General features: G+C 43.4%; 1 protein-coding gene across 3 annotated transcripts in view; it reads right to left on the bottom strand.

Moving 5' to 3' along the window:
* Positions 1–27515, bottom strand: part of BLNK (B cell linker) — a 79715-nt gene that overhangs the window by 32394 nt on the left and 19806 nt on the right. Inside the window, exons 2-6 of one of the 3 annotated variants that reach the window (XM_036828662.1) lie at positions 26231–26296; positions 21896–21945; positions 6527–6567; positions 3434–3508; positions 1533–1689 (exon numbers count right to left, since the gene is read on the bottom strand). In XM_036828662.1, coding sequence (XP_036684557.1) covers positions 1533–1689; positions 3434–3508; positions 6527–6567; positions 21896–21945; positions 26231–26296 — 389 coding nt within the window. Of the gene's footprint in view, positions 1–1532; positions 1690–3433; positions 3509–6526; positions 6568–21895; positions 21946–26230; positions 26297–27515 lie in introns of those variants that run through there. The other 2 variants (XM_036828663.1, XM_036828664.1) reach the window with 2 other exon arrangements.

The following is a 27515-nucleotide window of genomic DNA, read 5'->3' as shown; positions in this document are numbered from 1 at the left end:
CTTCCTGCTCCTTCCTCCTGCTACAGCCGGCCCCCAGCTTGATACAGATGCCCCTGCCTCTGCCTGTCCCACTGTGCTCTCCGCCTGGTGCCTGCTCCAGCCCTCGGCCCGCGCTTCTGCCTCGGTGACGGCATGTGGTTAACTTTACACTTGGTGCCTCCTCGGAAGCCTCCTTCTGGTGGCGTAGCTGTGTTCAGGCACCAAGGCATCCACTTTACTATGCCTATGACTGTCAGTTTTTGTAGTTTTATTGGCAGCTCTTGGAGTTTACTGAGATTTCTTAATATAAGATTTAAGCCCATCAGAAGGAGCAAAGCATAGAAGACAGGCTTCGAAGAGTATGACCTGGAATGAGCCGCTTAACTGTCCTGAATAGCGGTTTCTTGGTCTGTGAAACGGGCCTGACGCAGCCCCTTCCTTCCCAGGGTTGCTGCGATGATTGAACGAGGTCACAGATTTGGTTGCGGTGTGCGGAGCAGAGTGGTGAAGAGCACGGGCTTTGGAGGCTGAAAGGCCCGACTTGCATCCCAGCTCTGCCGCTTATAAAACCTTGGCCCAGTGAGTTCACTCCTCTGAGCCTCACTTTCTTCCTTTGTGATTATCAAGAAGGTGAAGTAGGCCATGACTGTAAAGCACTAAGTTCTAAACTGTAAAAAGTCTGGGACTCTGCCTGTCTCGCTTGCTGCTTAGCATAGCTCCAGCACATAGTAGGTCCTCAATAGATGTGGCACGAAGCAGGGCAGTACCTGGTACCCCAGTAAGGAGGAAGTTATCCTCAGGGATAAGGGACACAAACCCTTTACACGTAGGGATGCTCTGTACGACCCCCGGCCTCACGTGATGGCATGGACACACTCCCCTCCTCCCCTTGCTGAACTTAGTCACCTGTTAGAATGGAACACAGACTTCTTCTTGGGGGGGCGAGGGGGGGCATTAAAAGCTACACTCAGGCCTGGAGGGCCACACTAAGACTCGTCCATTTAACCAATAAGGCTAATTCCAGGCTTAGAGGGCTTCACCCCTAGCCCCTTCCCTTGCCCCTTCCCCCAATTAAAACTCCACAGTCCAGACTCAGTGTATCTGTACAGCCTGCCAGCGGGGGGGTGGCGGTGGGAGAGATGGAGGAAGGAGGGGCCTTAGCAGACACCGGGATCCCTGAAGGTCATCCTGGTTCCGTACAGCCATCTCAAGAGAAATTCCAGAACCTTGTACGCAGGAAGCCAAGAAGAGAAGAAGGGACTAATCTTGGGTGATTTCTCTGGGGACTATCAGGAATTGAGGTGGGTGGGGAGCCACATCAGGACGTACTTGTTTTATCTTTTGCCTGTTTTCAACATTCCCAGCTTGGGAAGGACACTCCCTCCCTTCCCCAAAGGGCAAGCTTACCAGCGGGGGCTCCAGTGCCTGTGAGTGACCAGATGACCCACTTGGAGGTGGTGAGAGTGGGAGGTGCCCACCATCCCGCGACCTTGGCCTGCCCCGCTCCCTGCTGCCCCGAAGGCCGAGCGCCCAGGGTCTGGGTGGAGACTCACCTACGTACTCGCCCCTGGTGAAGGGCAGGGCCCGGTGAACCGGCCGAGTCTCCTGCTCGGCGGGTGGTGGCTCGTAGCTGTCGTCCCCGGGCTCCTCGGCCGGCAGCACATACATTTCCGAGTCGGAGTGCTCATCTGGGTTTTCATAATCGCTGTCCTGCAAGTACAGATACCATGCTCAGCGCCCCACGCGTGCTTAGGAGGGACGGAGGGACGAGAAAGCAAGGCTGGGAGGGGTCGGCTAACCAGGGTTAGGCAGCTGTTAGCGGCAGCCCTGGGGTTGAAGCCGGGCCTTTTACCTCCAAAACGTATCACCTGGACTACTATCCTGGGGGAACGCATGGACCTCTAACCCCAAGGGTGGCTGAATTCTGTGTGTCTGCAAAGAACAGCCAGAGATAAAATGTATTTTAGGAAGACAGAGAAAGGACCCAATAAAATAGAATAACCAAATAGGTTTTATTAATCATGAAGGTTGATGGTTGAGGAAAATGTAAGTGTAATAAGAGAGGGTAAGGAGAAGCTCAGGAATACAGACACCTTTGAAGAGAAAAGGTTTGTTCGTTTGAAACAGAGCTGGACAGTTGCAGGGACAAGGACTTCGAACTGACTCGGAGTCCATTCTCTTTCTGTTTGTTTTTTTCATATAAATTTTATTTAAGTCCATATTGAAAATACGTTGAGCCAGTCTAAAGTTCAAACAGTTCACAAGGAGGGAAGTCTTCCCAGCTGCTCAGTTCCTCTCCCTAGAGGCAAACAGAGTGACTAGCTTCTTGGGCGTTTTGTTCAGAGAGAGTTTATGTGTGTAACACACATACATATATATTCATATGGAGGAAATATTTGATTCAGGACTTAAGAGGTCCTCTGACCTCTGTGCCCACTGCCCCCTCACACTGCCTGACATGATGCTCGATCCATACATGATTTTCCGATGAATCTATGATGTACCTGCCTTTTGGCCTGTCTCCTTTCCCTGGCAACTGTGTAACATTGAGGCAGGTATAGTGTTTCCTTCATTGCTGTATCCTCAGGGCCCGTGACAGGGCCAGCACATGGTAGGCACTCAGGATGTTTGGAACAAATGAAGGAATCAGTGAGTGAGCCCTGTGCTTTCCTCCTCAGTCCGTAGGGAGATCGGGGAGAGGAGAGGAAGAGGGTGAGGAGTGGGATAAGGAAAGAGAAAGGAGGCTGAACATAGAGCTTTTCCCGAGGTGGCTGGAGGAGGGGGGGAGAGAGAATAAAAGGAGGAAGGAGCCCAAAGGAGGGTGCTTGTCCTTACCCTGGCATGGGGGAGCCAGGAAGGGACAGGGAGAGGGGGGAGGTAAGAAAATTCCTGTAGGGGGGATTTTCCCAAACCCCTAGGTCAGAAATAGCAGATGGGAATATGAAATTAGGCTGAATAAAGTAATGATAATAGTAATGATTATTATTAACTAACATTTCTATGCACTGTATACCCATTGACCCCTCACCACAATCATATGAGATAGTTTTCTAAAAAAACCCATTTTGCACTTGAGGAAACTGAGGCCCAGAGGAGTTGAGTAATTTGAGCCTGCAGTCTGTGCTCTGGAGAAGCCAAAGACTATTCCCAGGCTGGAGGCCTGGGAGGTGGAGTGGGAGTGAAAGGGTGGGCCGGGGGGAGGCTTGACAGGGCAAGACCCTGGCTTCCCAAGCCAGGGACTCTCTTCATCCAGGCCAAGGACCCAATTACTGCTGTTGCAGCATCCCAGGGAGACGTCAGTATGAGCACTGAGAAGCAGTTGCTTTAACAGACATTCAGAAAGTGAAAGAACCAGTGGGCAGCCAGACGCATGTGCCTGAGTGGGGGACGGTTTGGGCATCCCACTTTGTTTCAGTTTTCGTGGAGCAGGGACTGGCTTCCTAGACTTAATTACCTGGAGGCTGAGGATCAGTGTGCATCCCGGGGAGGAGTCTGGAGTCCTTGCAGCCCCTCCGGCACAGCAAGCTGACTGAGAGGACCAGGTTGGCAGAGGTGGCAGAGAAGGTAGAGAAAGAGAGATCCCACGTCAGCTGTTCCTGGCAGCCATCGTCTGACACTGGGCTGCCTACCAGACTGTGCCCCCATGAGGACCGGACTGAGACTATATATCCAGGGCCCAGCATGGGACCTGCTGCAGGGTAGGTGCACACCCAACATACTTGGAATGAATGAATGCGCTGAGCTGCTGCCTGGGCTCTGAAGGGACTGAGGAGGAGGGAATGGATGCTCAGGAAGTGCTGAACTGGCCCTTCATTTGGAAAGTCTTTTCTGTGGGAGATGCACCATAAGTCCCTCCTACTTCAAGCACAGTAGAATGTGTTGAATGCCTTTTCATCAAGAGAAATAAAAGGGGATCTATTCAAACTTCTGAGAGTTTTAAAAAAACCCCTCCCCCCAAATTATTCAAAATTATGACAAACAAAATTCTTTTGTTAATTAATTAATTAATCCATTCATTCATTCAATACTTGAGGAAGTACAATACTTTGGACAGTCTAATGGGAACTTTGAAGAAGGGAATGTGTAATCAGACAAAAATCTTCTCAAATTGTCCATTCCTTCATTCATGTAATCAATATTTATTGAGCACCCACTATGTGCCAGCCATCATGCTTGACTCAGAGCACAGTCCCTGGCCTCAGAGTGCTTGTATGTTAGCATGAGAGACCAACAACAAACAAATAGTGAATAATAAATAAGTAGATGATCAAACAGATAAAATAGATATGCCTGGTCATAGATGCACTGATCATGTTCTTGAGACAGAGAGCAAAGGGAAGAGGGATTCTGTCTTGGATAGGGGTGCTGGAAAGGCCTTCCTGGTGAGAAGCAGACACTTAAGCCAAGCCTGAAGTACAAGAAGGAGCCGACCAAGTGAAGAAGGATGGGGATACTCTGGTTTCTCCTTTCTTCCCCTCTTCCTTCACCTGCCCAAGGACCATGAGTCTGAAATCGCTGAGTTAGGCAGGACCTCGACCTGCTGTAGGGACTGAGGGCAGGCCTGTGTGCCTGGGCTGGGATGAGCAACCCCTGCTGAGGGGTGCAGGGAAGGCTAGACAGGGCTGCAGGGGTTGGATTTCATCAGGTCTGGAGGCTTTAGCAACAAGCCTGGATTTCATTCTATGTACCAAAGGAATCCAATAAGGTAAAAATTGTGAGTGAATGTTCAATCAATCCTTACTATAGCTGGTACCTTCATTTTGGTTGTTTAACTTTGGGGACACAAGTCATTCCCTCCTCTTCAGACTGATTTTATTTTGTGTTTGCTAGGTCCCCACCTTGTCTTCTTCTAGCCAGCGAGCTGAGTTTTCTCGGTTGCCTGGGGGATGTTGGTCCAGCGTCTTAAGTTTGCTTCCGATGTGGCCCTGTGTGTGTGCCTCCAGCAGGGGGCGCAGCTGCAGTGCTTCTGAGGGATCAGTGCTGCTGGGCCCTGGGAGGCTCTCCATGCCTAAGTGACCCACAGTGAGGCCACCTCACCCCTTCTTTACAAAAATCTTTTCTCTGCAGTTGAAACGGGAGGAACGTCCGTCTCCTAATACTCTGAATAAACTGCAGGTGATATACACAGTACAGAGCTGGGCTTAGGCTCAATTCTGGGCACTGGACAGGAGTCCTGGGTTCTCATTCTACTGGGCCACTGAGTAATGGAGAGACGGTCGGCAAGTCATTTTCAGGCTCTTGGCCTCAGTTTCCTTATGGGGTATGTGGTTGTGTGGAGGCCCTCTTGGATCCCTTCCAGATATAAAGCTCACAGACTGGAGCAGCCTAACATTCTGCATGAATTTGATATGTGAGGAATAATCATTGTACAGAAAAGTTTTTAGGATGTCTTGTCTCTATAAGATTCAGCCCCAAAGAGAAGTGGCCCCTGGGGCCCTGTGGGTTGCAGAGCCATCTTGAAGAGGTTCACAATTAATTCTGACACACCACTCCAATGTCATCATGGTCAGGGAGAGCCCTCTCCATCTGTGGCCTCCAGAGTCTGTTCATATCCTCTTGGTCACAGCAAGCCCCTTGAGTTTTAAAAGTCTGCTTCTGAGATCTGAGAGCCTGGGTTTGAATTTTGGAATTGCAAGTTACTTAAAACTCTCCATGTCTTGGTTTCTTCACCTGTAAAATGGGCAGGGCTGATGTCCAAACTGTTTAACAACTAATCCGGCCCAGGTACTGACCATGACCTTAAGGAGTGTCCTGGAAACTCCCCGATGTGCCAAGCATTGACTCTTTAGTTGTTGGTTTGTTTAGGGCTCCTGGCAGGCACCAAGCAGTGATGGGGCACTGGGGAATTCAGGGCAGAGGCATTTGCCAACTGATTTGGAAATATTCAAGCTTTTTTTTTTTTTTTGAGCTCCTGACTTATTTATTTATTTATTTACTTTAATTTTTTGGCTGTGTTGGGTCTTCATTTCTATGCGAGGGCTTTCTCTAGTTGTGGCAAGCGGGGGCCACTCTTCATTGTGGTGCACGGGCCTTTCACTGTCGCAGCCTCTCTTGTTGTGGGGCACAGGCTCCAGACACGCAGGCTCAGTAGTTGTGGCTCACGGGCCTAGCTGCTCCGTGGCATGTGGGATCTTCCCAGACCAGGGCTCGAACCCGTGTTCCCTGCATTGGCAGGCAGATTCTCAACCACTGCACCACCAGGGAAGCCCCTATTCAAGCATTTTAACATCTGTTTTGGCTGTGCTGGTGAGCACTCTGAATACCAGCAGAAAATGGGGATAAGAATGCCTACTCATAGGGCTGTCATGAGGACTACATGAGGGAATGAGTATGAAGCTCCTAGCCTGGCACATGACGGTGCTAGCTCAAGTCAGCCGTCGTGAGGTTATTGCTGCCCTGCCTATAGGTGGCCCTTCCAACCCAGCCATCTCCCCTCCATGATGGGCAGCTGGCCACCAGTGTGTCATTCAGAAACAAGTCTTTATAAAGGCCTCCCAGGGGCCCTGGTGGAAATGATACCCTTCTAGTCCCAGGAACAAATACTTACAAAGTCATCTGACCACTGCTCCTCTTCGTCAGCTGGCCTCTCTGAAATGGCATGTGGGAAGCAGAATGCACAAACATAAATCTCAGCTGGCCAGCTCCACCCTGTCCACAAGCACCCCGAACCTGCCTTCTCTGCCCTTGGGCCACCTGCTCCCATCTACTAGGCCTTGAACGGTTATTACAGTCATCTCATGTTCATTCCTTTCAAATCGTTTTTTTGTTTGTTTTTTTAAAGTCAGTTCTCAATAAAAACCACATTCACAGAAAGATAGACAAGATGAAAGGGAAGATGGCTATGTACCAGATGAAGGAACAAGATAAAACCCCAGAAAAACAACTAAATGAAATGGAGATAGGAAATATTCCAGAAAAAGAATTCAGAATAATGATAGTGAAGATGATCCAGGACCTCGGAAAAAGAATGGAGGCAAAGATCGAGAAGATGCAAGAAACGTTTAACAAAGATCTAGAAGAATTAAAGAACAAACAAACAGAGATGAACAATACAATAACTGAAATGAAAAATACACTAGAAGGAATCAATAGCAGAATAACTGAGGCAGAAGGACGGATAAGTGACCTGGAAGACAGAATGGTGGAATTCACTGCTGCAGGACACAATAAAGAAAAAAAAAATGAAAAGAAATGAAGACAGCCTAAGAGACCTCTGGGACAACATTAACGCAACAACATTCACATTATAGGGGTCCCAGAAGGAGAAGAGAGAGAGAAGGGACCCGAGAAAACATTTGAAGAGATTATAGTCAAAACTTCCCTAACATGGGAAAGGAAATAGCCACCCAGTCCAGGAAGCGCAGAGAGTCCCATACAGGATAAACTCAAGGAGAAACATGCTGAGACACATAGTTATCAAATTGGCAAAAATTAAAGACAAAGAAAATTATTGAAAGCAACAAGGGAAAAACAACAAATAACATAAACTCCATAAGGTTAACAGCTGATTTCTCAGCAGAAACTCTACAAGCCAGAAGGGAGTGGCATGATATATTTAAAGTGATGAAAAGGAAGAACCTACAACAAGATTACTCTATCAGCAAGGGATTTCATTCAGATTCAATGGAGAAATCAAAAGCTTTACAGACAAGCAAAAGCTAAGAGAATTCTGCACACCAAACCAGCTCTACAACAATGCTAAAGGAACTTTCTAAGTGGGAAACACAAGAGAAGAAAAGAAAAAAGGAACCTACAAAAACAAACTCCCCAAAATTAAGAAAATGGTAACATGAACATACATATTGATAATTACCTTAAATGTGAATGGATTAAATGCTCCAACCAAAAGACACAGGCTTGCTGAATGGATACAAAAACAAGACCCATATGTATGCTGTCTACAAGAGATCCACTTCAGACTTAGGACACATACATACTGAAAGTGAGGGGATGGAAAAAGATATTCCATGCAAATGGAAATCAAAAGAAAGCTTGAGTAGCAATACTCATATCAGATAAAATAGACTTTAAAATAAAGAATGTTACAAGAGAAAAGGAAGGACACTATGTAATGATCAAGGGATCAATCCAAGAAGAAGACATAACAATTATAAATATTTATGCACCCAACATAGGAGCACCTCAATACATAAGGCTACTAACAGCTCTAAAAGAGGAAATGGACAGTAACACAATAATAGTGGGGGACTTTAACACCTCACTTACACCAATGGACAGATCATACAAACAGAAAATTAAAAAGGAAACACAAGCTTTAAATGACACAATAGACCAGATAGATTTAATTGATATTTATAGGACATTCCATCCAAAAACAGCATATTACACTTTCTTCTCAAGTGTGCACAGAACGTTCTCCAGGATAGGTCACATCTTGGGTCACAAATCAAGCCTCAGTAAATATAAGAAAATTGAAATCATATCAAGCATCTTTTCTGACCACAACACTATGAGATTAGAAATGAATTACAGGGAAAAAAACGTAAAAAACATAAACACATGGAGGCTAAACAATATGTTACTAAATAACCAAGAGATCACTGAAGAAATCAAAAAATACCTAGAGACAAATGACAATGAAAACACGACGATCCAAAACCTATGGGATGCAGCAAAAGCAGTTCTAAGAGGGAAGTTTATAGCTATACAAGCCTACCTCAAGAAACAAGAAAAATCTCAAATAAACAATCTAACCTTACACCTGAAGGAACTAGAGAAAGAAGAACAAACAAAACCCAAAGTTAGCAGAAGGAAAGAAATCATAAAGATCAGAGCAGAAATAAGTGAAATAGAAACAAAGAAAACAATAGCAAAGATCAATAAAACTAAAAGCTGGTTCTTTGAGAAGATAAACAAAATTGATAAACCATTAGCCAGACTCATCAAGAAAAAGAGGGAGAGGACTCAAATCAATAAAATTAGAAATGAAAAAGGAGAAGTTACAAGAGACACTGCAGAAATACAAAGCATCCTAAGAGACTACTACAAGCAACTCTATGCCAATAAAATGGACAACCTGGAAGAAATGGACAAATTCTTAGAAAGGTATAACCTTCCAAGACTGAACCAGTAAGAAATAGAAAATATGAACAGACCAATCACAAGTAATGAAATTGAAACTGTGATTAAAAATCTTCCCACAAACAAAAGTCCAGGACCAGATGGCTTCACAGGTGAATTGTATCAAACATTTAGAGAAGAGCTAACACCCATCCTTCTCAAACTCTTCCAAAAAATTGCAGGGGAAGGAACACTCCCAAACTCATTCTATGAAGCCACCATCACCCTGATACCCAAACCAGGCAAAGATACTACAAAAAAAGAAAATTACAGACCAATATCACTGATGAATATAGATGCAAAAATCCTCAACAAAATACTAGCAAACAGAATCCAACAACACATTAAAAGGATCATACACCATGATCAAGTGGGATTTATCCCAGGGATGCAAGGATTTTTCAATATACGCAAATCAATCAATGTGATACACCATATTAACAAATTGAAGAATAAAAACCATATGACCATCTCAATAGATGCAGAAAAAGCTTTTGACAAAATTCAACACCCATTTATGATAAAAACTCTCCAGAAAGTGGGCACAGAGGGAACCTACCTCAACATAATAAAGGCCATATATGACAAACCCACAGCAAACATCATTCTCAATGGTGAAAAACTGAATGCATTTCCTCTAAGATCAGGAACAAGACATGGATGTCCACTCTCACCACTATTATTCAACATAGTTCTGGAAGTCCTAGCCACGGCAATCAGAGAAGAAAAAGAAATAAAAGGAATCCAAATTGGAAAAGAAGAAGTAAAACTGTCACTGTTTGCAGATGACATGATACTATACATAGAGAATGCTAAAGATGCCACCAGAAAACTACTAGAGCTAATCAATGAATTTGGTAAAGTGGCAGGATACAAAATTAATGCATAGAAATCTCTTGCATTCCTATACACTAATGATGAAAAATCTGAAAGAGAAATTAAGGAAACACTCCCATTTACCATTGCAACAAAAAGAATAAAATACCTAGGAATAAACCTACCTAGGGAGACAAAAGACCTGTATGCAGAAAACTATAAGACACTGAAGAAAGAAATTAAAGATGATACCAACAGATGGAGAGATATACCATGTTCTTGGATTGGAAGAATCAACATTGTGGAAATGACTATACTACCCAAAGTAATCTACAGATTCAATGCAATCCCTATCAAATTACCAATGGCATTTTTTATGGAACTAGAACAAATCATCTTAAAATTTGTAGGGAGACATAAAAGACCCCAAATAGCCAAAGCAGTCTTGAAGGAAAAAAAAGGAGATGGAGGAATCAGACTCCCTGACTTCAGACTATACTACAAACCTACAGTAATGAAGACAATATGGTACTGGCACAAAAACAGCAACATAGATCAATGGAACAAGATAGAAAGCCCAGAGATAAACCCACACACCTATGATCAACTAATCTACGTGCACAAAAACACAAACATAGATCAATGGAACAAGATAGAAAGCCCAGAGATAAACCCACACACCTATGATCAACTAATCTATGACAAAGGAGGCAAAGATATACAATGGAGAAAAGACAGTCTCTTCAATAAGTGGTGCTGGGGAAACTGGACAGCTACATGTAAAAGAATGAAATTAGGACACTCCCTAACACCATACACAAAAATAAACTCAAAATGGATTTGAGACCTAAATGTAAGACCAGAAACTATAAAACTCTTAGAGGAAAACATTTGAAGAACACTCTTTGACATAAATCACTGCAAGATCTTTTTTGATCCACCTCCTTGAGTAATGGAAATAAAAACAAAAATAAACAAATGGGACCTAATGAAACGTCAAAGCTTTTGCACAGCAAAGGAAACCATAAACAAAACGAAAAGACAACCCTCAGAATGGGAGAAAATATTTGCAAACGAATCAACGGACAAAGGATTAATCTCCAAAATATATAAACAGTTCATGCAGCTCAATATCAAAGAAACAATCAACCCAATCCAAAAAATGGGCAGAAGACCTAAATAGACATTTCTCCAGAGAAGACATCCAGATGGCCAAGAAGCACATGAAAAGCTGCTCAACATCACTAATTATTAGAGAAATGCAAATCAAAACTACAATGAGGTATCACCTCACACCAGTTAGAATGGGCATCATCAGAAAATCTACAAACAACAAATGCTGGAGAGGGTGTGAAGAAAAGGGAACCCTCTTGCACTGTTGGTGGGAATATAAATTGATACAGCCACTATGGAGAACAGTATGGAGGTTCCTTAAAAAACTAAAAATAGAATTACCATATGATCCAGCAATCCCACTACTGGGCAGATACCCAGAGAAAACCATAATTCAAAAAGACACATGCAACCCAATGTTCATTGCAGCACTATTTACAATAGCCAGGTCATGGAAGCAACCTAAATGCCCAATGACAGACGAATGGATAAAGAAGATGTGGTACATATATACAATGGAATATTACTCAGCCATAAAAAGGAATGAAATTGGGTCATTTGTAGAGATGTGGATGGGTCTAGAGACTGTCATACACAGTGAAGTAAGTCAGAAAGAGAAAAACAAGTATCGTATATTAACGCATATATGTGGAACCTAGAAAATGGTACAGATGAACCTGTTTGCAGAGCAGAAATTGAGACAGAGATGTAGAGAACAAATGTATGGGCACCAAGGGGGAAAGCAGAGTGGGGTGGGGGTGGTGATGTGATGAATTAGGAGATTGGGATTGACATGTATACACTGATGTGTGTAAAATGGTTGACTAATAAGAAAAAAAAATTTTTTTTAAATAATAAAATAAAATAAAGTCAGTTCTCAACGTATTAAGAAAAGTCTCACTGGGGCAGAGAAATGGTGCATCTGACCCTTATATGTCTTTGTCAAGGGACATTTTTGGGACCTGGGAGTAGCAATCCATACTGTGCTGCTTCCAAGGATTTCTTTGAATCAATATGTGGATGGTGTAATAGGAAGAGCACTGGACAGGGAGTCAGATAGACCTAAATTCTCATCCAGGATCTGTTTCTAACTAGTTGGAGAGTAGGCAAGAATATCTAACATCTCTGGGCCTCAATTTTCCAGATCTATAAAATAAAATTCCAGATCTCTAAAAGGGAGTAACTTCTATGATTCTCTCTGGCTCAAATATTGACTTTCCTATAAAAAATTTTTTTTCTGGTGCTTTAGTACATGCCAGGCAATATTATCAGAGCTTTGTACTCACTTAGCTCTCTCAAAAATCTTATGAGGAAACTGAGGACTAGAGAAAATAAATCATTTGCCGCAGGTCATATAGTAAATGGTAAAACCAAGTGTTGAGCCCTGGAGGTTGATTGACTTCCAAGTGCATGCTCTGAACCCCAGCACCATGCTGCCTCATTGTCCTTGGGCTCCAGGGTGCAGGCACTGTCTTAGGCTCCACAGGGGGTATAAAAATGGATGTGACAGGTCTTAAGTAGCTTATGATCTTGAAGAATAAAATAGGTCTGGATTATGACAGTCAAGGAGACTATTAGACCCCTTTCTCTCCAAAACACGTTTAGAGTATGAGAAGCTTAGCATCAATCCCATCACATAAACTGACCTTAGAATCTAAATACTATTCACTCAATGAGACACAGGTTCAGATGGCAGAGTGGCTCTGATGACTGCACCATAGAGAGTCCCATCTTCCCTCCCACCCCACTGAGCAGCCACGGCTAGAAGGCCTGGTGGATGGTCCCTGAACCCCCCAGAACCTCAGTGGAAACTTTTCTTGCTATTTCTATCCCCTGCCACAGCAGACCAGTGACTCCAGATCCAGGGGGAGTCCACAGAGGCACAAGGAAAAGAATTATGGAGCTGAAGAGGGGGGCCAGGAGGAAGTCTTTGGATCAGGGTGGCCAGATTTTAAGCAATGGCATCAACAGCACCCTCTCTCGGGAAAAACATGATAGGCTCTAAGAAGAGGCTTCATTCTAGAAGTCAAACGTGAGTCAAACTTTGACATTAACAGAAAATAATTCTTGTGAAATTATTCTCTGGGTTGTCTTATACCAAATTATAGTGTGTTCTGATCATTAGGTTTGCCAAGAAACTCTAAAAGAATAGGTGAATAAGTCCTCTTCCCAATATGCCAATACTGGAACAGTGGGGGAATACATTTCTAATACCTTAAGTTTGGGGATAACTGAAGGTCAAAACATAAGGCAGCAAGATGTTTTTGTTTCAATCATTTACAATAGAAACCTTTATAAAATGCTTTTATAAGACACACTTCCGTGCCTTGGTTCACTCCTTTTCTCAGTCAGGCAGGGTCCAATTTCTGATTAGCTACTGGTGAAAGCAGTTGCAGCCATTGTCTAACTAGTTTTCCTGTCTCCATTATCTTTCCTCTTCAATTCATCCTTCCGACCGTTTCTGGTTATTTTCTCAAAATAAAGGTTGGGTCATGCTGTTCCTTTCCTCAAGAATCATCACTGGCTCCCTGTGGAATAAAGTCAAGCTTCTGTATCAACACATTCAAACGCCTGAACCTGCTGGCCCTCCATCGGCTCCTCTTGCAGCCGGATCTTCCTTGTTCACTTCTAGTAATACCAGACAGCTTGTTCCTCCATCCTGCACATTTGATAGTTCTCTGCTCTGCTCGTGCTGCTACCCCAGCCCATCCTCCTTCTTCCATGGAAATCCCTGTCATCCCTCCTCCATACGGTCTTTCCCAGTCCCTCTGGTCATAACCCATCAACTTCTTCCTCTGAGCCCTCGTAGATGCTGCTGGCCCCTTGTGGCATGTACTTCATTCTGCCCTGTGCTATGACTAAGTTGTTTGTGTCTCTCTGTACTGAAAAGCAAGACCTATTTAATTTATCTTTGGGTCTGGATGGCATTTTGCATTTGTAGTTCTGCATTAATAAAAGCATAAACTGATAAATGTGTTGAATGGGTGACAATGAGGATAATAATAATAGATTCCATCATTGAATACCTATGTGCTTGGTGCTAGGGGTAGTGTTATAAGTGTATTTCTTCATTTATCCTCAAAACAGTGCTATGTGGTAGGTGCCATTATTATCTCTGTTTTACAATCGAGGAAACTGGGGCTAAGGCACATGTGTCTGAGGCACATGGCTGGTGAGTATGGGGGCTGGATTGGAGGCCAGGCTGTGTTGGCTCCTGCAGCTGAAATCTCAGGTGAACCACCTGGCCCTCCACTGAGCATTCAGATAAAACCAAGGAGAAACAAGCATGGCCCAATCCAGGCACTGTGGCTCATCGAGGCAGAAAAGAGAGAAAAGCATCATGTGGTCGAGGTTATTTGATTGGCCACCCACCCTCCCCCAGCCACATCCATCTTCTGGTCCCACAGGCAGCTCACTGCGTCACACTCATAAAGTCACAACCTAGCAAGCCACTGCCCAGACCGAAAAGCGTAACCATCCAAAGTATTAGATCCAAGTAGTGGGTGGTTTTCCAGCATCTCAGGGAGCCTCCCAAAGTGTGTGGGTAGCGGTTTTAGAACCAAGCTCCCTGGGTTCAAATCCTGGCTCTGCTCTTTACCACCCGCTTGGCAATGGACCAGTGCTTTAATTGTTTAAAGCTCAGTTTCCTCGCCTGTAAAACAAGGATAAGAATAGTGCCTGCCTCATGTTTTTATGAGAGTCAAATAATGTAATACATGTGAAATGCTTTGCAAAGCCTGACACCCATTAAGTACTGTGTTAATGTTATTCATTGTTATCTTAATAAACCCTCAAAACGATACCAATTCTACTTCACTCTAATGGTAACCACGCAGTATGGCTACCACAAAGAGTGGATCCAAGAAAGCCTCTAATGTAGTGAGTAAAATTTTCAGGAGGGTAAGTTCAAGTTGAATATGGGCCAGGTGGTGTGGGATTGCAGGCCCCTGCCAAGGAGCTGAGTTGCTGGTTGGGCCTCCTTGTCAGGGAAAGCCTCTTCTGTTGTGCTGTGTACCTGGTTTGGGGTTTATCCTCTATTTACTGTGTCATGATCCCATGCTACACATCCTCCCCTTGCCAGGCCCAGGCTTTGCGATTCCTGTGGCCCTCCCACGCCCGAGGGCATAGCACCTGGCACTATGCGACATGTGAGAATGGCCAGGACGGCTCCATCCCAGCATCTGCTCCAGGCCAAGAAATGCAGGATTTTGAGCTTGGGCCCTGGGGTCGGGCTGCCTTGCTCAGAATCCTGATTCTGTTATTTTCTAGCAGTGTGACCTTAGGCAACCTGTTAACCTCTGGGCCTCAGTTTTCTCATCACTAAAATGGACATTATTTTTAGCACCTGTATCATAGGATTTTGAGAGAATGAAAATGAAATAGCACATGGAAAGTACTTAGAAGAGTACCTTACATAGAGTAAGGGCCCAGTGAATGATGGTTATTACTATTAATTTACTTTCTCTGTAATTCTCACAGTTACCTGAAGGATAGACATTCTTATCTCCAGGTAAGGAATCTGAGGCTCGGGGAAGTTACAAAACTTTTCTAGGTTCAGTGCTTAGGGGGCAAAGCCAGGATTCCAACCCAGGCCTAAAGGACCTCAAAGGCCAAGATCTTCTCACCAAGCCAGCCTCTACAATGGAAATAAAAGACCTAGAGTCTAGAGAAACAATCATGTATCAGAGTAAGGATGATCCAGGGTGGTATAAAGTTTCCTGGTGAATGTCCCAGGACCTGATCATAATGCCAGGTGCTGGGAGAGTTTGGAGAAGGGTGCACTGAGTGAGGGCTGAGAGGTTACACAAGGCTGTGTGCTGAAGGTGGGACTGAACTGGGCCTTAAAGGATAAGTGGGGCTTGGGCAGGAGAATGACGATGAAGGAGGGTGTCCTCCTTCCACCCCCAACACAGGGGTTTTTGTATCAGTCCCAGAAGCACGGCTTAGCCAGTGCATGGAAGGGGGCATCCGTGAGGCACAGGTGCGCACAGAATGGCCGAGCTGCACTGGAGAGTCACAGGGAACTACGCCGACAGGTAAACAAAGCTCGATTTGTTGCCAGCCAAGGGGATGCTCCGGCCTCAGTGGGCACTGCAGGTTCTGGTGACAAGCTGGAGATGGGGGTGCTGACGAGCCTGGTGTCTGAGTAACCCAGGTGTGAAGAGACAGAGGCTGAACCAGACTGGGGGTCTTGGGAATGGGAAGGGATGGCTGCAAGGACAGTAAAGGACTCTGTGTTGAGAGCTTGAGGGAAAGGGTGAAGGAGAGGGTGTGAATTCAGTCTCTTGGTTGGGGGTCATCAGGAGCACCAGAGACCCTGGGCGGACCTGGTGGCCTCCCAGCCATGGGCATTGAGAGGTGCACTCCATAGCTGCGTGCAAACACACAGCCTCGCTGTGGCCCTGATTCCACTCTAGAAGCAGTGCTCTCGGCCACTGGGCCCTGGGCATTTCCCCTCTTTGTGAGCTGGTGGTGGAATGCAGCAAACCAGTGGGAAGACTTGCGGCAGGATGCAGGAAGCAAAGAAGGAAGGAGAGTAGTCTAGCTGTGCTGGTGGAACAGACACAGGGAAGGAACCGAAAGCAGAACCACAGAGGCTACAGGGGAGGCAGTGAGCTGACAGTCCCACTGGGTACACCCGAGAGGAGAAAGAGATGTGACTTAGCATGGGGAGCTGAAGCCAAAGCCAGATCCAGGCTGGCTAGGAGAGGTGATTTGAGTCTAAATACTTAACGTCTTAGAAATTCCGACTGTCTGTATGTTCATTCATCCTTCACAGGGCCCTGGTGATGGGTGTGGGTGTGCAGAAATGGGGGACACAGTCCTGGCTTAGTCATCAGCTGGCTGTATGACCTGGGGCAGTCACTGTACCTCTCTGGTCTCCAGTTATCCCTAACATGAGAAGCTTGAATTGGGTGATCCTTCAGGACTTTCTAGGTTTTAAAATACCTTTGAGTCCAAGTTTCATTCTTCTAGTCTTAGTTCCATGAGGCAGCACTGGTGTTGAATACAGCTCTCCCTATGCTCAGCTTTGCTGGTACCACCAGTTAGAGGGTAACCAGGGAGACAAAAAATCAAATGAATGCTGGCTTCACTAAGGACACCAGGACAGGGGCAAAAGCAGGTTATATTTCACTCTTTTGTAGACACAGGGTTGTTATGCATAGTCTGTGTTTCAGTGGTGGGCATTTACCCAGCAATCCCTGTCTAAGTATCTTTCTTTGCCCTGAGGTCTCCCCGCTTTATCATTGCTCCATCTCTTCCCCGAACGTTATCAGTGGTGGGAGGAGAAGGTGGACCTCCTGGGGACATGACAACAGCCCCTGGATGTCAGGGGCCTAGGGTACAAGGAGAGAGGCCTTGTTCAAACCTCTCAGGGGCTTGCAGAGTGACCAGTGGGGCTTCTGCAGTGACCCCAGAAGACTCTGGGGGCACCACGACTGATCTCCCCTCCCCACCCTCCCTCTCCAGCCAGACCTTAGACTCAAAGATAGAGGAGGCTGCTCAACTCTGAACGTTCAACAAGCAGGTGTCAATGTCAGAGGCTCTGGGGCTTTCAGAATAGTAAATAAGAAATGCCCCAGAAAAGTGTAGCCATCCCAGCTTGGGCCACAGGGAGGAACAATGGAATGGAAGCCTGGGGTGGGTCTTCTTTTTAGTGGCTGCAGTAACCTTGGACAGGTTACGTAATGTTCCTGAAACACATTTTCCTCATTTGTGAAACCGAGATAGTCATTTCTATATAATGTGCTAATGGGAGATTAAATGAGCTAATGTCTGTAAAGAGCTTAGCATAATGCCCAGGACAGAGTAAACACCCAATGTGTTTTGGATATCTTCCCTTCCCACAACAATGCCAGCTGCGCAGGAGTAATACAGTTTGCTCAGTGGGCCGTGAGCTCCCTGCCAGCAATGTTCCCTCCTCAGAGACCAAGTAGGGTTGTGAGGTCTGAAGTGAAAACAACAGGCTGCACACTGGCCTGACCTGCATCTGTAGGAGGTCCAGGCCTCCATTCTTTGTATAATTCAAGCTTTGTCCTTACACACTCCACTAGAGGGACTGTGGTTACTCTTTTGCTGACCTCTGGGGGGCGCTGGCCCTTTCTATCCTCTGCTCTCTGAAGGTCAGCATCACCAAGGTCAACACACTCTCCAGCTTGGCTTAAAGGGTTTGGGAAGCCATTTGCTTCCAGAACTGGAAAGAGGACATAATTCCAGCATCCAGCTGAAACAGGTGGGGCTGTTTCAGAAGCCTTGGGTGGATCAAATATGCACAGACCTCCAGGGAGCACTTGATAGGCTTCCTGGGCTCAGGAGGTCTGGTGGGCTAAGGTCTCCAAGCACTGGGGCCTTCAAGGTCCTTGAAGGTGCTATGGGTTCAGGAGGAACTGTCAGGGTTGGTTTCTGAGGCCCCAGGCTTGCAGCTGTGCAGGGACCCCAAGGCTCAGGGAAAGTAGCTGGAAATGCTCCTGGGACATGAGTTGGGGGGGGCAGGGAGTGGCAAAGGGGGTACTAAATGCAGGTGATGATGATGGTTTTGCCAAAAGGACCTTTTCCAGGGATTGAGTGTAAGAGCAGGGAGATTAGGCAAGGCCGTATTGGTCTGGTGAAACAATAGGATGAATTTTAGAGATTCTGGAACTTCAACAGATTTGTCTTTCAGTTCAGGAGAATCAATAAGGACAGAGTTGGTGGTTTATAGCAGGGTTTCTCAAATGTAACATACATTCAAATCCTCTGGAGTTCTTCTTAAAATGCAAATTCTGATCCAGTAGTTCTAGGGTGGAGCAGAGATTTTGCATTTCTAACAAGCTCCCAGGTGATGCTGTTGCTGCCAGGCTAGGAATTACACTTTGAGTAGCAAAGCCTTAGAAGACCTGACTGGGCCAGGTTTCTGTGTTCCAAGAGAGATTACGTACAAATGTACTGATATTAAGACTATTTGGGGGGTTTCAGGGAAGAGAGCAGGTGTCTGAGGTCAAGAAAGGGAACACTTCTGAGCATCAAGGAGATTGGAAGAGGCAAATTTCTAAAGCCAGGGAAGGTTAGGAGAGACTTGCTTCATCACTGGGCCCTGGGCTCCCAGGACTTGTGTTTCTGCCAGAGTGTTGAGTATTTGCTATGGGGGGAACCTAACAGATCTTCTGGTTCAGTCCTGCATGATCTAGATAAGGAGAAAAGAGTGAGTTGTCCAAAGTTACACAGCCATTTAGCGGCTAGGCATTGAAGGACCTTGTATGCAGGCTCGGTAGTTTGCAGTTCTTCTTGTTGGTGATGTAGAGCCATGAAAATATTTAAGCAAAGGTGGTTCAGAACAATTCTCTGGTGGAGGTTGAGAGGACCCCATGGAATTAGGGATTCAGGAGACTACTTAGAGGCTTTTGTTCTAGGACAAGCAAGAGATGACCAGGGTCTGAGCTGTAGCCATGTAAATAGAGAGGGGCAAAAATATTTGAGAGACACTTAAAAGAGAGAATGAATAGGATTTAGAGATCAATTTTTTTTGTAGAGGTTGAAGGAAGAGGAGGAATCAAGGATGATCTCCAGTGTGTGTGGGTTAGGCAAAAGGGTGAATAAATCATGAATACTCCCTGTCTTCTGCCCTAGTGAAAAGTAGAGGAAAAGAAGGGGCCTGGGTGAGGGGATGAGCAAGGAGACAGTTGACTATGAGGAGACCATCAGGAGACATCCATCCTGAAGTCAGATAGATCAAATTGCCTCTGAGCTCCTAATGTTTGTGTCCAGCATCTCCAGTGCTGTTGGGTTATCTACAAAGTGACAAATGTTCCTGCTAATTCCCCAGGATTCAAATTGAATGTCACCGTCTCAGAGAGACCTTCCCTGACTGCTTAAGTTGTTCCCTTACCCCATACTGATTCCCTATCACTGCATCTGCCATGTTCCTTCACAGCAGTTACCATGTTTGGTAATTTGTACTTACCTGTTTGTGTTCTGATTTATTATGTGACTCCCCACTAGTCATTAGGCACTTTAAGGTTGAAGACTATATTTTGTTCCTTATTATATATCTAGCACAGTGAGTGTCAAACAGGACACTCGTGTAATATTTGTTGAGTGAATCAAAAACTGTGTGGTATGGCTGAAGCACCTGGAGATGTTTATTCTAGAGAAGAAGCCATTCAAATGACCTCACTTCTTAACTCTATCCTTGAAGTTGCACAGAACAACTCTGTTTCCCCTTTTTTTAATATTTAAAAACTTGCACTGTGTCGCCACCAAGAGAGACTTAGGAAGCCACAAGAAATGGACCGCATCTTCATCCCTCCAGGGCTGTCTCTCCCTGACTGGACCAGACAGGCTTGGGAATTCATCACAGGAGGTGTCCAAGTGGAAAGTGGGCCTTGTGTGTGGTGCATGGTGGGGGGGGGTATCTTTAAACATTGGATTGGATGTTAGATTATATGACCTCTGGGGTCCCTTTTAAACCTGAGACTCCATGAGTCCATATTTTCCCATCAAACCTTTGGGTACCTAACAGGTTCAGTCTGCTTTGATTTCTTTTCTTTTTTAGAACTTGGAGGGGAAAATGTATTTGTTCTCTTTAACTTTTCTTTTCTTTTTTGGCTGCACCACTAGGCTTGTGGAATATTAGTTCCCCAACCAGGGATTGAACCCCGGTCCTCCACCAGGGAATTCCCTCATTTGCTTTTGATTAAGTAGATTTTAGACAAGATTGGGTGTGTTCAGGGTGGTATGGCCATAGACAAAGTAGGTAGATTTTAAAAGTCAGGATGGGGTGTTTATTCTTTAGCTCCAAATTGTAAAGGAATCCCCTAATCAACTGTCTAGGCTTGCTGACTGATTGGCAATGTGAGGTCAATAAATACTGTGTGACCTAGTGAGATCTGGAAAGTGACCAATGGGTCAGTGACCAGACTTGGTGTGCTGGTCAGCATTTCTGAGTGTGATAAGATTTCATCAGTGCCCAAGGAGAACTCAACTACCTGATTTAATGCTATCTTTTTTTTTTTTTTTTGATTTAATGCTATCTTGATCAGTGACAGAAAAAAATAAAATAAAATAGTAATCATCCTTTAAGGTTGTGATTTGGTTTTAGCTGTTGCCCTATAGAGGAAGAGTCTTCATCAATGTCTGTAGCTTTGTGGTTTTCACTGAGGGCTGTATAGATCTGTCCACATCCAGGACATCTTTATATTTAAGCCAGTAGAAAGAGATTTTAGACCTATCCTCCCAATGCGTCTGTTCTAGAAAAAGAAAGTGTGGTGGATAGTTTACTTAGCTTACTGCTGCCATAAACACTACCAATCTCAAGACTAACTCCTCTTCCCTGACAAAGTTGATCCTAGGTGGAATGGGGTTGAAGGGCTAAAACTTGGAGAGCACTGATTAACTATGTGCTATCAGTAATTTATTCCACACCCCTCCCCCCCCACCTCACTGACCCTCAAGTATCTATTTTAACAATTCTTTGTCTAGGAAGCCTTCCATTCCCCACTTCCTGCACATTCTCCACCTCAGATTAGATTAGGTACTGTTGCTATATACTTCCATAGAACTTTGTGTTTCCCATCACGCTGAATTGTAATTGCTTTTAATATCATTTATCTTCCCTTCTAGGCTATAAATTCTGTGAATATGGAGACTATATCTATTTTATTTTCACTGTATTTCTACTAAAACCTTGTATGTGCCTGGCACATGGAAGTTGCCTAGTACATATGTGATAAATAGGTGAGTGGATGGATGGATGGATTGAGGGACTACTACCTCCCCACTACAGTCAAATGCCTAATAGATTTGGTCATTCTTAAAATTAGGATGGGCTCCTTTTGTTTTCAAATGAGTAGAACAGTGTTCCCTCTTCAAGAAGTAACTGTGAACATTAGATTAGTCAAGAATCCAAGTATCTTAGAAATACTCTTACCTGAGGCATAGTCCCTTCGCGGAACACTTGGAGGTGCTTTGACTTTCAGCCTGTAAATAACAAATTAGACAACTGGTCAGTGAGTAGGACAACTGTTGTCAAGGTCCATGATATAAGCATGTTTAGAGATAATGGATAGATAACCAATAGAATAATAGCTTCTTTTGGACTCATCACATTGAAAGACTAAACGTACTGTAAACGTAGCGAAGCCATTAGTCAGCGGTTTCCCACCTCTCCCCATCTCCCCAGTGTGGCTGTGACTCGACAAAAGTGAAGTTGGGAGGTGAAAAGGCTCCGAGAGGCCAGAATACATGTAAGCGCTGAGCTCAGAGGTTCAAGGAAGGTAAATGTTGATTGGTTGATAGGAAGGGAAGAGAAGATGAACTCTATTTTAACAAATAATTTAATAAACGCTTTAAATAATAGTAAAAAATTAGCTATAATCAACAGTTTAGCTGTAGGTTGGACTGAAATTATTTTTGTACTATTGAAAAAATGCCAAATAAGTGAGCAGTGAGTGTCTCCAGGTTGGGGATTGTGATATTTAGATTAGAAGTTGAACTGTTTCAAGCACTCTCAAAACTGCTATCTTTATGCACATATAAAATGTTCTGAATATTCACAATGCTTCCCCACTCATTAAAAGGAGAAAACTAAAATTACATTTCAAAAATGTATCCCAGTTTTTAGGCTTTTTACAAGTTCTGACAACACTTTCTCTCTCATTATTTGAAATGTGTAAAGTTTATAGTAAATTATTATTTTTAATAATAGTTACCCATTTTATTTAAGAATGATTTGCTTAGTGAAATTTAAAATATATATAAATAAACCTATATAAAACCCAGTAGCCTTCATATACTAAAATATCACATCTCTTTATATAAGCAGTGTATAAAGTAACCATTACATACAAAACATATTTCATTTTTGGGGGAAAAAAGCGGTACAGAAAATCATGTTTGATTACAAAAAACAAGCCTTATAAACCAGAACTGTAATGTTGCAAAAATAACAATATTTATATTTGTCTAGAAATTCTGCTTTTTGTTTCCCCAAAGGCTCTCCTGTTTATTATTTCATTTAATTCTCAGCAAGCCAGCAGGGCGAGCTGGGAAGACATTGTCATTAGACCTATGATGAGGTCCAGAGAGAGATTGTCCAAGGTGCTGAAGGGAAGAAAAACAAAAACAAAAGTGTATCTGGTGCCAGATCTGTTCATGACACAGTAAGATTTCAAAAAACACAAACCAACTCTTACTTGTTATTGCCTTCCTTTCAAAAAAGAAAAGAAAAGGTATTTTAATACCCCCAAATGTGTGAAGGTCATCATCTCAGAATAAAGGACAGATTCAAGAGATTACCGTTGGTCACTGAACACCGACCAAGAATAAGAGGTGTGGTTTGGGCCTCACTGAGCAGCCAGCAGCTGCATGCCAACCCCCAACACTTCAAGGTCCTTATTTTCTCATTTGGCCATGAACCAGTGACAACTCTGTTATGCTCTTCTGTTAGGAAACCAGTGTGCTCAACTGTGCTTCCTCCTTTCAAGGTGGCACCTGTTGCTTGGTTATGAGTGAGAGCTTAACTTCGGGGCACTTAGACCCAAAGGGCCATTGACTTCACCCAGGGTAATGACTGTGGCAGCCATATTTTCCAAGCTGAGAAGAAAACATGGTTTGTCAAGTAAAAGTGCATTTAGGGATAATGGGCAGAATGAAGTAGAAATTATATGGAAAAATTTGAGCTCCATGGCTTCTGTTAAGTATGACTGGCCATGGAATAAAGAGACATTTTATACAAAGACTTCATATTATTGAGAGAATTGGTGTATTGTAAAATTGGCAACTGTGGGATAATTAATCTAGAATTGCTAGTAATTAAAACAATGACTGGCAGGGTTCTCTCATTTCAATGAGATTCTATATATATCAGAAATAAGAAATGAAAATAATCACACACCTCTCCCCATCATAGGACAGAACACGAAGACAAATTCTTCTCCTGTATGAGATGACCACTGCCCCACGAGCAGAAGACCATTTAAACTATTTTATGATGATCAGTTATACATATTGAAACTCGTTTACATTTTATAGCCTCAAAACACCACAAAAAGTGATTTCTTACTCTTTTTTTTTTAAATTTTATTTATTTTTTGGCTGCATTGGGTCTTTGTTGCTGCGTGCGGGCTTTCTCTAGTTGTGGTGAATGGGGGCCACTCTTCATTGCGGTGCGCAGGCTTCTCATTGTTGTGGCTTCTCTTGTTGCGAAACACAGACTCTAGGTGCACAGGCTTCAGTAATTGCAATACACGGGCTTCAGTAGTTGCAGCGTGTGGGCTCAGTAGCTGCAGCACGCAGGCTCTAGAGCACAGGCTCTGTAGTTGTGGCGCACGGGCTTAGTTGCTCCGCAGCATGTGAGATCTTCCTGGACCAGGGCTCGAACCCGTGTCCCCTGCATTGGCAGGCAGATTCTTAACCACTGCTCCACTAGGGAAGTCCCTGATTTCTTACCCTTAAGTTTAGCAAAGACCAAAAAAAAAAAGATACTCTGTCTGAAAGCACAAGGAAATGAGCTTTTATCCAGTATTGGTGGTACAAAATTTTTGGACAGCAATTTGGTAATATCAAGCAAAATTTCAAGGGCACAAATCCTTCTACCCAGAAACTAGAAATTTCAGTTCAGTAATTTAGCTTTCTGGTACATTCAAAGTCTGCAAAGGATATTTATTGAAGTATTATTTGTGACAGGTAAACTAAAAGAAATGGCCACAAAATTTTGACAGATATTATCAATTTGGCCTCCAAAATGTACGTTTAAACTCCTACTCCCACTTTAAAAAAATGTCCACCAATATGTAACTGGTTAAATGAATAATACATTTATAGTAGACTATTAATTATCTTTTTAAAAGGTATATGGTGGGCTTCCCTGGTGGCACAGTGGTTGAGAATCTGCCTGCCAATGCAGGGGACACGGGTTCAAGCTCTGGTCCGGGAAGATCCCACGTGCCGCGGAGCAACTAAGCCTGTGTGCCACAACTACTGAGCCTGCTCTCTAGAGCCCACGAGCCACAGCTCCTGAGTCCACATGCCACAACTACTGAAGCCCAGGTGCCTAGAGCCCGTGCTCCACAGCAAGAGAAGCCACCGCAATGAGAAGCTCACGCACCGCAACGAAGAGTAGCCCCGCTCGCCATAACTAGAGAAAGCCTGCGCACAGCATGAAGGCCTAACGCAGCCAAAAAATAATAAATAAGTAAACTTAAAAAAAGGTATATCGTTATTTTTACATACTAACAAAGAAAGATGTCCGTGATTTAGCATTAATTAAAACCAACAAAGCAAGTTGGTAGAATGTGTATGTGGTATGATGCCACTCATGATGAAAATGTATGTACATACAGGTATGGACTATATCTATGTCAGTGTGTGTATGTGTGTGTGTAAACATACACATATAGATATATAAACCAAATTCACTCATGCTGTGTCCATTTCGGGGAGTGGGTTAGGGTGGGGATGGGAGAAAGTGAGAGATTTTGACTTTGTACAATTCTGAACTCTTTGATTTTCTTTTTCCTGGTGAATCTGTATTACTTTCGTAAAAACAAAAACAAATAAACCTTAAACAAAATCTTAACAGAATACCATTTCCCCTTTCCTCTTGACTTAGATTTTGAGTGGCAAATGCTGGTATGTACAATGTACAATTTCTATTCTCTAAAAAACAAAAACAACAACAACAACAAAAAGAACCTTAGGGGCGTGTGTGTGTGTGTGTGTGTGTGTGTGTCTGTGTGTCTGTATGTCTGTGTGTGCAGGAAGGTTTGGAATTCTAACTTGCCCTCTTCAAGTGCCAATTGAAAACACCATTTTAAGGCCATAATTGAAAAAGCAGAAATCAAAATATGGAAACAGTTTTGACATCCTAAAGAAGTCAGGCTGTGTTCTTGCAACTTCTCTTTTGGATTTCTCCAAGTGTGTCCTAGTGACCCTTAGCTAAGTGGTCAAAGAATCTGACTGTCCTGCTTCTATAAAGGTCTCTTTTGATGTTTGCCAGGCACCTTGAATGGCATAGCTCAGCTTTACAGCAGTGAGAGAGAAAAGCAAGGTGCCTGAGTACCACCCACTCATTCACCATGTTTCCTGAATGTGGGTCTGACCACCATGACTCTAGCCATGAGTAAGAAAGTGTCACATGCTAGAGAGGTTGCGACTCATCACTCGGGTAACAGGGAAATTTTGTGTTCTTCCACTTAGTGCAGGCTGACATAAGATGTTATTTACATAAATAAGTGCTCACATAGTGCTGTGGCATCTAACTTACTTTTTGATCTTGTTCATTATTCCACCTTCATTGTTCTTGATATCATGGACCATTTTTTGAAGCTGCCTGTAAGAAATGAAATTAAACATAAAATATTAACAACTAGGTTGATTTTTTAAAAAGTCTTCTCTCCTTCCTGAGTATAAAAAAAAAAAAAAAGAGAAAACAACTTACCATAAACCCCCAAACAGCATGAATTATATTGTATTTCATTAAGTTGACCATTTTCTACTTGAGCAGAGGGAAGGTGTGACTGATTCTATAAGGAGTGTGGTCACTGGGCCATGCCCCCACCTGTTGAAGTCTGGGTCAGTCTCAGGCTGTAAGAGGAATTCTGACTCTCAGATATGTCTGCTCTGAGGAGACATGTGAGCTATCACAAGCCTCACTGTTTATCACTTATTGTCCTCGGAGCATCAACATTGCAAGGATGGAGCTACCTTGAAGGACACAGTATAGACAGAAATCAGCCTCAAGATTTTTTTTTTCTTGGTTAACTTTACTAGGTAGAATCTGGAAAATTGAACAGATATCTGAAACTTCCGCAGAACAAAAAGTAATATGCACAAAATCGAAAGATAAATGACATGCTGGAAGAAATATTTGCAACATATAATAATAAGAAGAACTACATGTTTTGATTAACAAAGAAATTTTACAACTCAGTAAAAAAAGCTTAAAAATGTGATAAGAAAATGAGCAAAAGATGTGAACGCAGAGCTAACAGGAAAAAAATGCCAGTGGCCAACAGACCAATGAAAAGTTATTTAACATCACTTATATTTAAAGAAATCTAAATGGAAACAATGAGATATCACGTTCTGTCTATCAGATGGGCAAAACTTAATAAGCGTAATAATTCCCAGGGTTGACAAGTGTATGAGAATACAGATATTCTTGGGAATATAAATTATTACAATCAATATCTGTCAAAATGTAAAACCACCATGCTTTTTGACCTGGAAATTCCACTGCTAGGAATTTACCTTATGAACATAGTCACAAACTATACAAACATTATACATATCAGCATGTTTATTCCAGAATTATGTGTAATAACCCTAATCCTTCCTGCCTTTCCCACTAAAAACACCTGGAAACAACCTAAATGCCCATTTATCATTAAAAGGGAACTAGTTAAATACACGTTGATAAAACCATAAATGGAATACCACAGACCTTAAAAAAATACATCTATATTGCTGATATGCTATATTGCTATATTGCTGATATACTCTGATACTCGAGATATTATTAAGTTAAATGAAAATGGAGGATGAGGAGA

Source organism: Balaenoptera musculus, chromosome 16 (assembly GCF_009873245.2).
Source record: "Balaenoptera musculus isolate JJ_BM4_2016_0621 chromosome 16, mBalMus1.pri.v3, whole genome shotgun sequence".
Lineage (NCBI taxonomy): Eukaryota > Metazoa > Chordata > Mammalia > Artiodactyla > Balaenopteridae > Balaenoptera > Balaenoptera musculus.
This window is presented reverse-complemented; position numbering and strand designations above follow the sequence as displayed.